The sequence below is a fragment of the Notechis scutatus genome, chromosome 4, assembly GCF_049901735.1.
Source record: "Notechis scutatus isolate UNSWTSFEM ecotype Mainland chromosome 4, rNotScu1.2, whole genome shotgun sequence".
NCBI lineage: Eukaryota > Metazoa > Chordata > Lepidosauria > Squamata > Elapidae > Notechis > Notechis scutatus.
This window is the reverse complement of record NC_142012.1, coordinates 53,906,030-53,920,726: the sequence shown is the minus strand read 5'-3', so window position 1 is coordinate 53,920,726 and position 14,697 is coordinate 53,906,030. Positions and strand designations below refer to the sequence as shown.

At 42.4% G+C, this 14,697-nt stretch overlaps 1 protein-coding gene across 8 annotated transcripts in view; it reads right to left on the bottom strand.

Annotated features, from left to right (window-relative positions):
- PDS5A (PDS5 cohesin associated factor A) overlaps positions 1-14,697 on the bottom strand; it is a 66,669-nt gene that overhangs the window by 25,181 nt on the left and 26,791 nt on the right. For all 8 annotated transcript variants that reach the window (XM_087965763.1, XM_087965768.1, XM_087965765.1 and 5 more), the window contains exons 9-19: positions 13,422-13,537; positions 11,958-12,052; positions 11,300-11,445; positions 10,335-10,486; positions 9,912-10,025; positions 9,113-9,194; positions 6,825-6,873; positions 6,596-6,735; positions 4,200-4,315; positions 1,974-2,079; positions 394-554 (exon numbers count right to left, since the gene is read on the bottom strand). In XM_087965763.1, coding sequence (XP_087821889.1) covers positions 394-554; positions 1,974-2,079; positions 4,200-4,315; positions 6,596-6,735; positions 6,825-6,873; positions 9,113-9,194; positions 9,912-10,025; positions 10,335-10,486; positions 11,300-11,445; positions 11,958-12,052; positions 13,422-13,537 — 1,277 coding nt within the window. The remainder of the gene's footprint in view (positions 1-393; positions 555-1,973; positions 2,080-4,199; positions 4,316-6,595; positions 6,736-6,824; positions 6,874-9,112; positions 9,195-9,911; positions 10,026-10,334; positions 10,487-11,299; positions 11,446-11,957; positions 12,053-13,421; positions 13,538-14,697) is intronic.

Below are 14,697 nucleotides of genomic sequence, written 5' to 3'. Positions count from 1 at the left end.
AGACGGAAGACCCGCGGGAGTGCAAGGCCAGGGTCCGGCGTCTGGAGGCTCAGCAGGCTGAGAGTCAGCCTGTTCCAGACCATGACGCAGTCCCACTGGAACGAGGGCCTCCGGCTCTTTGCCACCAGTGGCCTTTTCATCCAGCCTTCGCCCAAAGCCTTGTACCAGGAGGATGAAGCAGAGCCCAAGTCGGAATTTCTGTCCCCCTTCGACCTGCACAAAAAGACCTCGAAGGGGCAATGCAGCAACACAAACATTCATCACACGTATCTGACCCAGGGACTGTACTTTGAGGACCCCTGATTTAGTGCAATATAAAAAATGCAAATCATTTTTGTGCGGACCACCAATGGTATATGGCGCTGTAAGAAAGCAAGTCAGAAATGCACTCACGATCTTATCTGAGGCAGATCGGTCTCTATTTTGTGGCCCGTATTCCTGAATATTTGAATGGCTGCCTCTGCCACCTTGTCATCTTCCATTCTGAGGCACTGTAGGAGAGATTCGTATGTCTCTGCGGAGTGGAACGAGGTAGGATGTGTGAAAGACAAAACCTATGGATACATACCAAACCAAGAAACATTTTAATAAAAAGGCAAGCTGGTTACTGGAAAGCGTGGCACACGATTATATGCGTCTAGACCAGGGGTGGGCGACTCCTTTTCCCAATGGGGCTCTTTGGAGAAACTGAGGCTGTTGTGGAGGGCCACACCAATAGGGCTGTGAAGGGTTATGTAGGCATGCACCCACGCAAACACTGCTTGCGACAATTGAGTCCCCAAATTTATGTTGTTAAGTAAGAATTTTTTAAAGTGAGTCAGTTTTTTCTGAATACCATCACTCTGCTAAACAACTAATTCCCACAACACTGTCAACTTGTTTACTAAGACCTATATTACTATTATTCCTCTACTAGATTATAATAACACTTCCTAGTACTCTTCCCACTTATGACTATAACCGTGTTGAACGTATATTTACAATTTATATTATTTTGTTTTTAGTATGATTTGATTGCTTATTAGTAACCTATGACTATCATTAAGTGTTGTATCTTATGATTATTGATGAATGTATCTTTTCCTTTATGTACACTGAGAGCTTATGCACCAAAGACAAATTCCTTGTGTGTCCAAGCACACTTGGCCAATAAAGAATTCTATATTCTATTCTATTCTATTCTATTCTATTCTATTCTATTCTATTCTATTCTATTCTATTCTTTCTATTCTATCCTATTCTATTTCTATTCTATATTATGACTTTTCTTGCCACATCTGTGAAGTGAATCACTGCACTTCTTAAATTAGTAACATGGTTGTTAAGTGAATCTGGCTTCCCCGTGGACTTTTGTTAGGTCACAAAGGAAGACACTGCAACTGTCATAAATATGAGTCAGTTGTCAAGTATCTGACTGTAAATCATGTCACCATGGAGATGTTGCAACACCCCTAAGTATGAAAAATCATCATAAGCCCCTTTTTTTCAGTGCTGCTGTAACTTTTAACGGTCACTAAATGAATAAGTAGAGGGCTACCTGTATGTAAATTGGGGGGGGGGGAATAAATCAATGCATGTGGGACAGACAGGGACAAAGGACCACAGGTGGCCCAGAGGCTGTAAAATGCCCAGGTCTGAGCTAGACAAGCTATAATTTCTTCTCAGAGAAGCTCATTTTCAATGTAAGGGGAAAAAACAAGGTAAGTCAATGAAATCGTCTTTTTAAAAAATCATTCTAAATGTGATTTTATCTTGATCTACGCCAATGTTAGTCTCACTAAACAGTTCCATTACTTGCTGAAATGCATTTGACTTCTAGTGCAGCCGAAGTCTTGCTGGGGAAAAAAAAAAAGAGTTTTAAAATACTGGCCAGAAAACACCGTTTTTGGGCCAAAATTGTTCTGGAACGGGTTGGACCCCGGTCATTTCATATGGGATACTAGAGGAGAGATTTAAATTTAAACGTGGAGTACCTTGAGAAGTTCAAGCCCTGAGCGGATTGCTGTGTCAGGACTTACACCCTCCTCTTCGTCGTCGGCTGTCCCTTCTATTGATTTATTCATCAGCTTTACTAATGCACTAAAAGAAGACATTCCAAAATACACGTATGCTCAGTTACATGAAGAATGACTGCTTGTAGGTTTTATACATTCAATCTATTCCTTTCCCTCCCCAACTAATCCATTTATTTAGCAACCCCGACATTCTCACTTATGACCAACCGGCTCATTTTCACAATTCTCCAGAACAGGGATAGGAATCAGAGGTGGGAATTCAGGCGAACCGGTAGTTCTGCCGATCATTTGGCCCCGCCCACTCGCCCCTGCTCTAGTCTGTCTTTTACTTCTGTGTTTTGCAGCTCAGCTCAGGGGTGGCATTCAAATTTTTTAACAACCGGTTCTGCGAGTGTGGCTAGGTGGGCGTGACCATGTGACTGGGTGGGTGTGGCTTTTTGCAGCCCCCTCCTGAAGCCTCCTTGCGGGGGGTTGGGGTTTGCTCCTAGAAGGCTTCCTTGGGGCCCAGGAAGGCAAATAGCAGAGTGCGCCAGGGGTGGGGTGGAGGGGCACAGCCTCCCCTCGTGCGCCCCTTTTTGCCTCCTAGGCCTCAGGGAGCCTCCGGGGGGGGGGCATTTTTGCTCCCAGAAGCCTTCCCTGGGGCCCAGGAAGGCAAAAAATGGAGCGCAGGGGGGGGCACAGCCCTCCCCCACAGCCCTTTTTAGCTCCTGGGTTTGAGGGAAGCCTCCTGGGCGAAGCAGTAAGACAGCGAGGGGATCCCAAACCCCAAAAACTTTACCCTTAGACTGTCTACTGTTGACCTCACCCCTTTCCTAAGAGGTCTGTAGGGGGCGTGCATAAGTGCACCAACGTGCCTACCTAGTGTTTCTTTTAACGTCCTAGTGTTTCTTTTATTTTTTGTTTTATTTTTCTTTAATGTATCCATGTATTCATAACTATGTTTTTACTTATATCTATTATCTTGTAAGCCAGGGGTCTCCAACCACCGGGTCGCGGGACCGGTACCGGTCCGTGGAACATTTCCTACCGGGCCGCGGTTTGCTGGGTGCCGCCATCTTGTTTGACAAGAAAATGCTTCCGGGTGACCTTTTCCAGTTGGAAAGCGGCGTTTGGGTCCTGAAGGAATCCTCGCGTCTTAGTTTCATCGAGGGGGGCGCTCGAACGAAACTAAGGCGCGAGGATTCTTTCAGCACCCAAGGCAAGGCGAGCCGAGCGACCGTCTTGAAGCCGTCCCGAAGTGAAGCCCATCGACAAAGGTACAAAGGAGGAGTTGAAGGTGGCGGGAGAAGCGGGGGACTGCTGGCTGGCCGGTCGCTCGGCTCGCCTTGCCTTGTCATGCGTGCTGATGCCGGTACCGGGCCACAGATCATTTGTGATGTCTGGTACCGGGCCGTGGCACAAAAAGGTTGGGGCCACTGTTGTAAGCAACTGACAAATAAAAAATTAAATAAATAAATAAATAAATAAAAATAAATCCTGGCACCACTGATCATCAGAACAGCTGATCATCGGGACGGGGGAAAAAAAGAAATACCTTAAGGAGTGACTGGGCGGGCGAGAACACAGTCAGATGGGCATGCATGCCATGTCGCACATGCGCAAAATGTCGCACATGCGCAATAAGGACTGACTGGGCAGAGGGGAGGGGCTGGTGGTGAGGGGAGGGGAGGGGCCAGCCAGGGGCACGATTTCCCGGTTCTCCGAACTGCACAGAATCATAACAACTGGTCCTATAGAACCGATCCGAATCGGTAGAATCCCACCCCTGGCTCAACTGATTCTCACGGCACAGGGATTTGCCGCGCCTCAGCTGTTTTACTTACTGGGGCTGAAGTAGAAGGTAAGTATTAAGAGCTGAAAATGGGTGGTTGCGCTCACTGAACCAGTTATTACACCAGTTGAACCCCACCACTGGATAGCATTCAACTTACGACCGTCACGGAGTCTGGCCCTTATGGCTGTAAGTCATGATGGTCGTAATTCGGGCTACCCACACTGCAAACGGTTGAGCCAAGCGCCCGAAATGCAGTCATGTGACTACAAGGGAGATGGCCGCAACTGCGAGCAGTCACTAAATGACCATTCATAACTTGAGAACTACCTATATTCAAAGCAGCCAAAGACTTGGGTTATTTTATTTTTTTAAAGTTGTGCTGTGAACATTGCAACATATACTGTGCTTACCTGATAGCTTCTGAGTCAATATGCACAGGAGCAATTCTTTCTAAAAGAAATTTCACCATCTCTAAGAAAGGATTGGTTGGTTGCTTAGGATTTGCAAGCTTCCGGGCTATTTCCCTCTGCAAACAATAAGGTTTAAGTCATTTGATAAATAGGAGGAACACACTCACACAATATGCTGAACAGAAGCAGTTTTTTAAAATCCTACCACTTTCATAGTGTACACAGAAAATAAATATGAATAACAAGAAACTAAAAGGAGATTCCTATTTAAGCCATCTTGTTGTGATTAGCCGACAGCAGGTGCGGACGGCTGAGGAGAGCGAGACTCAGATAAGGGGCCAGGACCATTAGGGAGTGGACTGCTGCCTTCAGAGATTGTGGGGGCTGGCAGCAGCGATGAGGAGGGCTGCTTGCAGGAAAGAGCAGCTGCAGCAGCACAGGCGACTCGGGAGTAAGGCTGCAAGGTAATGGCCCCTCCTTCAAGAAGATAAAAGCCAGTTGTGAATCGGACGTTCTTTGCAGGAAGCAAAGACGTTCTGAAACTCAGCCTTGTGGACATTGCAGTATCTTAGTTGGTATTTGAAGACCCTTATGTTGTGAAATATTTCTTATGTGTGATTCTTGGCAGTCTCGTACAGTTTTGGCGAGGCTTGTGCTTATCAAAATTAATTAGTTTGCAGCAGCCTTTTAACCGGGGATTCGTAAGATTCATTAAAATGTTTCTGTTCCCTTTAGTTATTGTTTGTCTTATTGGAAAAGGGTTTGAGTCAGAACCCATCTGTAGCTTGAAGAAAAGTGGAATGTTATTTAGCAAATAATATACAGGGAATCCTCAACTTACAACAGTTCATTAAGTGACCGTTCAAAGTTACAACAGCACTGAAAAAAAGTGACTTATAGCTGGTTTTCACCCTTACGACCCTCACGGCATCCCTATGGTCATGTGATCAAAATTCAGATGCTTGGCATCTGATTCCTACTGAAGACGGTTGCAGTGTCCGGGGGTGGTGTCACATGATCCCCTTTTGTGACCTTCTGACAAGCAACATCAACAGGGAAGCCAGATTCACTTAACAACCGTGTCACTAACTTAACAACCGCAGTGATTCACTCACGACTGGCAAGAAAAGTTGTAAAACAAGGCAAAACTCACTCAGCCAATTTCTCACTTAGCAACATACATTTTGGGCTCAGTTGTGGTCGGAAATCGAGGACTACCCCTTGCCTCCCTTGATTCAAAGTGGTCTCCCAAAGACTTCACTGATATTTCCAACTTAAGATTTGTTTTTTTTTTATTTCAGCAAGGATCAACTAGGTCTGTGTTCGCGAACCTATGGAAAGTGTGCCAGAAGTGGCACGCCGAGACACTTCTGCCAGTATGCAAGACCTTGTCCGGAAGAGCCCCACTGCGCATGCACGCGCTGCTGCCGCCCGACAGCTGATTGTCATGTATCTGGCGTGCATGCACAGGAGGAGGGGTTGCGCGGGTGCGCGGGAGACACATGTGCATGTGCAGATGTGTGGCGTGCACGGGCGTCGTGCACACATGCGCAGATGGATGGTGCGCATGGGGGAATCGCGCGTGTTGAGGCAATTTCCCGTTAGGAGAATGAGTGCATACTGGGAGACGTAGTGAGAATAATGTTGAATAACACATGACCAGCACACAGATACACTGAATAGTAAAATGTAGGTTTTTACTTCCAGTAAACTGTTAAACAAAGTCCAACAAACAGTCCAAGTCATACATGGTTAAAGCAGTCAGTTTTCACTCCAGGGATAATCCAAATAACAAAGTCCAGTATTATAAACAGTTCAGTAAATAGACCCACAGCAATCCAAGAAGAATGACGATCAGTAACAGTCATTAGGAAAAACAGCGAACATCAGAACATCTAGCAAGAAGCAACTCACAGCAACAACAGAACAGAACAACCCAGGTTTCTAGCTCCATCTTATGGCCGTTTGAGGAAGCACACCCAATTACAATTTTAGCATTCCCTTAAAGTGACAGTATTAAATGTCTATCCTGGTTTATATATTTCTAACCCAACTGTTAGGTGACTATCAATTCCTAACTGTGTGCATAGGCGCAGGGATTGTGCGCGCATGTGCAGATGCGCAGCATGTTGCGGGGGATTGCACGCGCATGCACAAGGGGTGGGTGGGGGCCCAGCACACATTGCCTTCTGGGTGCTGGCACACAAACGCGAGCGCATGCGCAATTATCAGCATGGGAGCCACAAAAGGTTTGCCACCACTGAACTAGGTGTTTCATCTACTGTGACTTATTATCGTGACAGAAATCTAAAGTTGTTACAAACCTTTGAGGAACGTTCTAAACTGAACATGGTATCGGAATTTAAAAGAAAGAAAGAAAGAAAGAAACACCTTACCACACAGATATCTGCCTGTTTACAGGAACATGTAGGGCTGATTAGCACTTCAAGCTGAGAACGAAGTTTCTCATCATCACCAAGGACTTGATTGAACTTTTTCACAAAATCCTGGGCTTTTCCAGGATCTGGAAGATTTTCTATGGAATTATAATGAAAAAGTGTCAATTCTAGTTGTGGCTTTGAACCTATGCTAAAAAGTTTTTTAATTCTATTCCACAGGTCTTACTTGCTATGGTCATCAGCTTTCCAAACATAGCAGCACTGTTTGCCTCCGACTGAAAGGAGAAGTTTAGATGAGAATTCACACAGATTTGTCATGTAATCCAGGGGTCCCCAAAAACCCGTCCGTGGACCGGTACCAGAAATCTGCCCATGCAAACAAGCAAAGCCCCATCCGCAGGGTGCAGGCAGCATGCCAAACTACACCCCCCCTCCCGGTCTGAAAAACTTTTCTTCTGTTCTGACTCAGCTCCCCAAACGTGGCAAACCCTCTGTAGTTAAATCAATGATTCCTTTATTAGGAGCGCCGGCAGCCCCAGCAAAAAGTCTCTTTCTTTCTCTCATGGCAGGCTAACAAGTCCAGCCGGCTGGGAGATAAATAGTTGTCTGCCACATCTATTCATCTTTGCCCCCTGCCTTTTATCCCCAGAGTTAGGGTGGGGCTTGGCTAGCAGCAGTGGTTCTTCCCTCCCAAGGGCCGGCCCATAGATTCCCGTTGCTCTCCTCTTGCTTTCTGCGCATCCGCAGGTCATGGCACTGGACCCAGATGTTCCTGGGTTGAGATGGCCCAGGCTCCATCTCTCTCTCTGTCTCTCTTTCTGTCCCTCTGTCTCCCTGTCTCTTTCTCTCTCTCTCCCTTCTCTATGTCTCTCTCTCTCCTCTCTCTTCTTCTCTCTCTCTTTCTCTGTCCCTGTCTCTGTCTTTCTCTGTCCCTCTCTGTCTCTCCTCTCTCTCTCTTCTCTCTCTTCCTGTCCTCTCTGTCTCCCCGTCTCCCTCTTTCTCCCTTTCTTTGTCTCTCTTTCTCTCTCTCTCTTTCTCTGTCTCTCTCTGTCTCCCTGTCTCTTTCTCCCTTTCTTTGTCTCTCTTCTCTCTCTCTCTCTCTCTTTCTGTCTCTCTTTCCTGTCCCTCTTTCCCTGTCCCTCTCTGTCTCCCCGTCTCCCTCTCTTTCTCCCTTTCTTTCTCTCTCTCTCTCTCTTTCTCTGTCTCCCTCTCTCTTTCTCCCTTTCTTTGTCTCTCTTTCTCTCTCTCTCTCTATCTGTCTCTCTCTCTGTCTTTTTCTCTCCATGGAACTGGTCCCTGGTGCCCAAAAGGTTGGGGGCCACTGATGTAACCCTTCTCTGACTTGTTCATAAATTTAGGGACAATTTTCAGCCCAGCCCACTTTTGAGATTTAGCAATAAATGAATATTGCTGTTATCAGATGGCTTATAAAAGCCAGATTGTAATGTTTTAAAAGATCACTTTTTCTTCCCTTAGCTCATCCATATTTTGCACATATACAGGTAGTCCTCTACTTACAACAGTTCATTTAGTGACCGTTTGAAGTTACAACAGAACTGGGGAAAAAAGGGCATGATCGTTTTTCACACTTCTGACCGTTGCGGCAGTCCCATAGTCATCTGATCAAAATTCAACCACATAGCAACTGATTCTTATTTATGACCACTGCAGTGTCCCATGGTCACGTGATCATATTTTGTTACAAGCAAAGTTCACGAGGAAGCCAGATTCACTCAACAACCGTGTTACTAACTTAACCACTGCCGTGATTCACTTAACAACTGCAGCCAAGAAATGTCGTAAAATGGGGCAAAATTCACTGAACAAACATCTCGCTTAGCAACAGAAATTTCGGGCTCAATTGTGGTCCTAAGTCAAGGGCTACTTGTGTTATACAGAGTGTTAGTACCGTGTTTCTCATATAATAAGGCCGGGTCTTATTTTTTTTGAGCCCCCCAAAAATGGCTAGGCCGTCTTTTCGGGTGACTTAATCCCCCCTGCATCTTTGGGCGGGTGGCGGCGACGGCTTGGATGTTGACCTCGGCGTTGGTGAGGCACTTAGTATCAGGGTCAACGCAGGCAGCACCATATCCGGGTGTGTAACAAAAGTACTTCCTAACAGCAAGCCCCCACCATTCCCCACCATTTCTCATGTTTTAATATAGGCCTTAATTTGGGGGAGGGGCTTAATTTCATTTCATGCCTATAAAACATGCTGGGACTTTCTATTGGGGGAGGCCGTATTGTTGGAGAAACAGGGTAGTAGTTTGCCCTTGTGAGAAGAGACATCATCAAGATGACACCATATCATTCTTTGTGCCGTAGATTTTACCATATTTATGTCTCATTATAAAGCTCTCAACAGGCAATTATTTGGAAAAATAGTAGAGTTCAAACAGATTCAGAGTTATTTAACACAGCAATTTTGAGACAGGGAATATTCATATTCTAAAATACAGCAATATTAAAAACCAAAACATGCAAAGTAGAACAATTATTGATTTTGAAACCTACGGTGGGTATTTTATGCAAATCTAGCAATTCCCGCATATGACTCCTAAGCATGTTCTGGCACTTCCACATTTCATTCAATGCCCTGGGCATAAAGACATGAAAAATATATTAAAGCATGAAAAAAAAACCGTGACTGTGTACATAGCATATGGAGCTCCATGGCATTCTCCACCCAGCAGCTTTTTTAAAAAATGAGATAGCTCTTCTACCCTCAGTAATGTCAAAGTTTATGCACATATTTAAGTCCCAGATTCCTACCACTTCTTACTTAATTTTATGATATGAGCCTCTGTGGCGCAGTGGTTAGAGTGCAATATTGCAAGCTACTTCTGCAGCCAGCTGCCTACAATTTGGCAGTTCAAATCCCACGAGGCTCAAGGTTGACTCAGCCTTCCATCCTTCCGAGATCGGTAAAATGAGGATCCAAATTGTTGGGGGCAATATGCTGACTCTGTAAACCGCTTAGAGAGGGCTGTAAAGCACTATAAAGCGGTATATAAGTGCTATTGCTATTGAATTCAGACACTCCCACATGCAGTTTGCCCAATTTACTCAAGAATTCATATTGCAAAATACATTTTTTAAAGTAGTTCTGAAGAATAGCAGGCTGCCTTGATCTGAATTCTATTGAATATCCAATGTAGCTAGTGACTTCAACGATCTGGCCATTACACCACAGAAGAAACTCTGCTGAGCTAACAAGACATGTTAACTTAAAACATCTGTGCACGGAATATTTAAAATACTGGGGAAATAGATTTAAAAATGTAGCTGTTGTCCCAGTCAAAGCCATACTCACTTAACAGCATTTGGATCTAAGCTAGCATATAAATAATATAAGCACTTCATTCTCTCTTCGGTTTCCAAATTATGAGGGACAAGATACTGAGCAAAAATTTTCTCCACCAGCAATCTGCAAAGGAACATAAAAGCAGGCATCGTTTAAATTGCTCACAGTTTAATATGTTAAAAAATTTTTTGTTTTAAAGGGGAACTGTCCTACACAGATACATAGGGCGGAGCAAGGTCTGCAAGGCAATGAGGCCAAGAAGAGGTAACCCATGCTCCATGATACATATGAGAAGGCGGAGTATTTGAACATGCATCTGCCAGATATAAGTGGCCAACCATTGTAGCTGATCTCTAATAAAGAAAGGAAGGATGGAAAGGTCAGACTGCTTTGGGATTTTATTCCAGGGAGAGAACAGATCCATCCACTTACTTATCATCAATGCTATTCTGATAATAGATGTGCAAAAGTTTGTCCTTTATCCAGCTGACTTTCTCGGCTGCATCTTTTCCAGCTTCAGCATGGAGGCAGTATTTCTTGTACAGCTGAGCAAGTCCCATCATCGCTTCTTTTCTTACCCGCCACTTAAAAAAAGAAAAGAAAAAAAGAAACACATGCCCAGGGAGATGATGTTACAATCAGCTCAGGCTTAAAAATTAATGACCAGAACACATCAGAAAAGTTGCAGCTTGACTTACCACAGAAAAGTGAGCACTCTTTAGGTTAACAGCATTACAAAAGCTATATTGATAAATGAGATTGTACCAAAGGTGCTTTTTCAAAAAGCAACTGGACTTTCTTGGTTTTTTTTTTCCTCGAAGAGGTTTCGCTTCTCATCCAAGAAGCTTCCTCAAATCTGGAAGAAGCTTCTTGAATGAGAAGCGAAATGTCTTCAAGGACAAAATCCAAGAAAGTCCATAGACAATTGAGATTGTTAAAGGATTTAAAGTGTACTCATTCCAATCACAGGGCCTCCAAAAAGTTCCTGTATTGTTCTTTTTTGAGAATCTCCATAGACAATTGTAATTGTAATTTCTAAATGATAAGTCGACATTTACCTAATCTACAATGACAATTGTAATTTCTAAATGATAAAATCAATAAAGTTTGTAAAACTTTTGGGAAACTACTTTTATTTTGAAAAAAAAAACAAAACCACGCTGCAGCAATGGTAGGAAATGATTTCACGCACACAGAACACACTCCCAAACAAGAAATGTCAGTTTTGTATTTGTCAACATAAAACAGCTCATCGACATTTATATTCAGATGAAAGGCAATTGAACTCTCCTTTCAATAACTGCCATTCATTTTTAACACAACAGCATGACATGTCTTTCCATCCGTGCCCTCAGAACCTCTCTAATGTGGAAATTACAAGATGCAAGTGACTTTACCCGCTTATCCAGTGTCCTTTCTCTGACAAAGCCAAGGAGTTGGTCATTGACTAAAGAAAGATCTCTTTTGCCCGCAGTTATGATTGTGACAATGACATCATGGCGGATGGCTTCTTCTGGATCATGGGATCTGACTTTTAAGTATTCTATTTCAAAAAAAGAAAAGTATGTGACTTCCCCTGAAAAATACTAGGTGTTCATACGCCTGCAACTAAAGAGCAAAGCCTTCAGGAATATTAAAATTAAGAGGTGTGATGCAGAACATATTGATAGACTACATTAATTAGGCATGTCAACAAAACCTGTTTGTAAAATAAATATAAGTTCAAGAAATACATATCAAAGTTAAGTAGGCAAGTACCCAACAAAGAATGACAAGGGAAGATCTGATTTGTAGACAGTCTGCTGCACTGAGCTGATAATTGGATGGTATTTCACAAATGGATTGATAAACACCTCCTCTTATTTTATATGTTGAGTGGTGCAAGATATAAGCATCATTAACATTTTCTATTCTTTCTATGAAGAAACATATCTCCAGAATGTCTTCTGAGCCTTGTAATTAATAATTCTTTGATTATTATCAAACCAGTGTTGTACCTTCATGTTATTTATTTGAACCTATTATCCTCAATTCTTCTGAATTAAGATATCTTACCAGTGAGGTCTTTTGCTAAATCTGGGTGGTTCATTAAACAATGACTTGCAAATTTCACACTTTCTAATCTCACAGGAACATGAATATCATTGAATCTAAAAGAGAGGAATATATAAATCCAAAATTATATTCGACTTCAGTGACAAATACAATAAACTAAATATGCTTTCATGAAAATATACTTTCACAATGCTACATACTACAAATATATAATCCAACATACTGAGCATCCCACACAATAAACCAAATTCAATAAATAAAACAAAAAGTAAGTATTTTCAGTTTAACTACACAGAAAAGACAGGAAAATTAAAATGGATAATTTCTCAAAACCAAACCCGACTTCTTAAAATAAAGCAAAAACTAATTACTATATTAAGTATTCAAGGTAAATGCAAATACAAACATGTATTTACTGTACAGTACATGCATATTATTTCAAGGAATGATAACAGCATAATGTATAAAACCAAGAAAAAAAAATCTATTTGGCTAAAACATATAGATAGCATTTCAAGTTCAAAATATGTTATATGAATGTCACTTACTATAATACAGCAAATACACATAGTATTCACTGCGTTACAAATTTTATATAAGGCTTTTAAAAACAAGCAAAGTTTTTTTAAAAAGTTCTTACAGAAAAAGAATGTCTAAAATCAACCCCAATATATATATAATTATAAGAACTTATAATTGACTTCAGGAGGAAGGGAGATGTACATTTACCATTGTACATAAATGGCAAGGAGGTGGAGAGGGCTGGTAGTTTTAAATTTCTGGACACTTATTTCTCAGAGGACCTCTCATGGATTATGAACGCTAACATGCTTGTGAAGAAGGCACAGAAGAAGAGGCTGTACTTCCTGAGAATGCTCAGGAAGATAAATCTATCTCTACTACCGCAGCACCATTGAGTGTCCTGACATATGGCATTCTTGCATAGTATGGGAGCAGCTCTGTAGCGGACAAAAAGGCTCTACAGAGAATCATTAAAACTGGCCAGAATATCATCGGGCTCTAGCTACCAGCCATGGACAACATCTTCGCATCTTGCTGTTTGAGGAAGTCACACAACATTCTCAGAGACTCTTCCCATCCTGCATACAATCTTTGTGAACTGCTGCCTTCTGGCAAAAGATACAGAACCATTAAAACTCGGACCACACGTTTTCTGAACAGTTTTTATCCCAGAGCTAGAATTGCCCTTAACAATGAACTTAGGGACCACTATCAGTGAGCTGTTGGACAGTATTACTTGGTCTGTTGTGTGGGTGCTTCTTTGTTTTTAGGAGGTGGGGAATTTTGGCAGGTGGGGAGGTGTTTGGGGATTGTCATGCGTGTCCATGTTGAGTCTGGTCTCTGGGTGTTCTGTGAATTTCATTGTATGTATACTGTGTATATACGTACAATGACAATAAAGAATTCAATTCAATTCAATATATATATAGTTGCATTTCTCACCGGCCAAGAAAACACTGCCAAAGTGGACGATTTTGTGTTGCAAGATCTGAATCTTTGGAACCAAATAACTTTGCTAAAAGCCTTACGACAGCTAAGCGTTCTTCTCCATCATTGCTCTGTCAATTAAAGACAAAAGTGAAAGGTATGGATATAACATTTAAGCAAGTTGGAATATTTGCTCTCGTTCCACAAAGTAAGTTAAATCAAAGTAATGGAAAGTTTAAAGTTATGCACTTCACTTGAAATCCTTTCCTAGGTTTAATGCAGGTAGTCCTTGACTTATGATCACAATTGAGCCCAAAACTTCTGTTGCTAGGTGACATAGTTGTTAAGTAAGCTTTGCATCATTTTGCGCCCTTACTTGCCATTGTTGTTAAGTGAATCTGGCTTCCCCATGGACTTTGCTTGTCAAAAGATTGCAAAAGGGGATCACATGACCCTGGGACACTGCAACGGTCGTAACTATGAGTCAATTGCCAAGAGTCTGATTTATGATCACATGACTATGGAGATATTGCAGCAGACATTATGTTGTATGCCAATTTTTGTCCAGCCAGAACTGAGATATCTCTTCATAGGGATGTCTCTTTTTCTCTGATATTTTTTTTTTAAGCAATATGTAGAGCAAGGGTTGAACCCAGTTTAAGGCTTCTGGACTTCAACTGCCAGAATTCCTGAGCTAACATGACTGGAGGAGGAATTCTGGGGGTTGAAGTCCACAAGTCTTAAAAGCTGCCAAGTTTGGAGACCTCTGCTATAGCACCTAAGATTTTCGGCCTAAGACAAGGGTCTTTGAACTTGCCCAGTTTAAAGCTTGTGGATTTCAACTCCCAGAATTCCTGAGCTAACGTGACTGGAGGAGGAATTCTGGGAGTTGAAGTCCACAAGTCTTAAAGTTGTCAAGTTTGAAGACCCTTGGTGGAGAGTAACATATACCCGACTTACAACTGATTCTTTAATGACAGTTCAAAGTTACAATGGCACTGAAAAAAAAAATAACTCTTCACTCTTATGACAATTGTAGCATCCCCACGGTCACATGATCAAAATTCAGATGCTTGGCAACCGGCTCATATTTATGACTGTTGCAGTGGGTCATATAATCCCCATTTTGTGACCCTCTGATAAGCAAAGTCAAGGGGGGAAGCCAGATTCACTTAACAACCGGGTTAGTAACTTATCAAACAACAGTGGCAAGAAAAGTCATAAATAGGACAGAACAACTGTTTCACTTAGCTATGGCAATTTTAGATTCAAATGTGGTCGTAACTGGAGG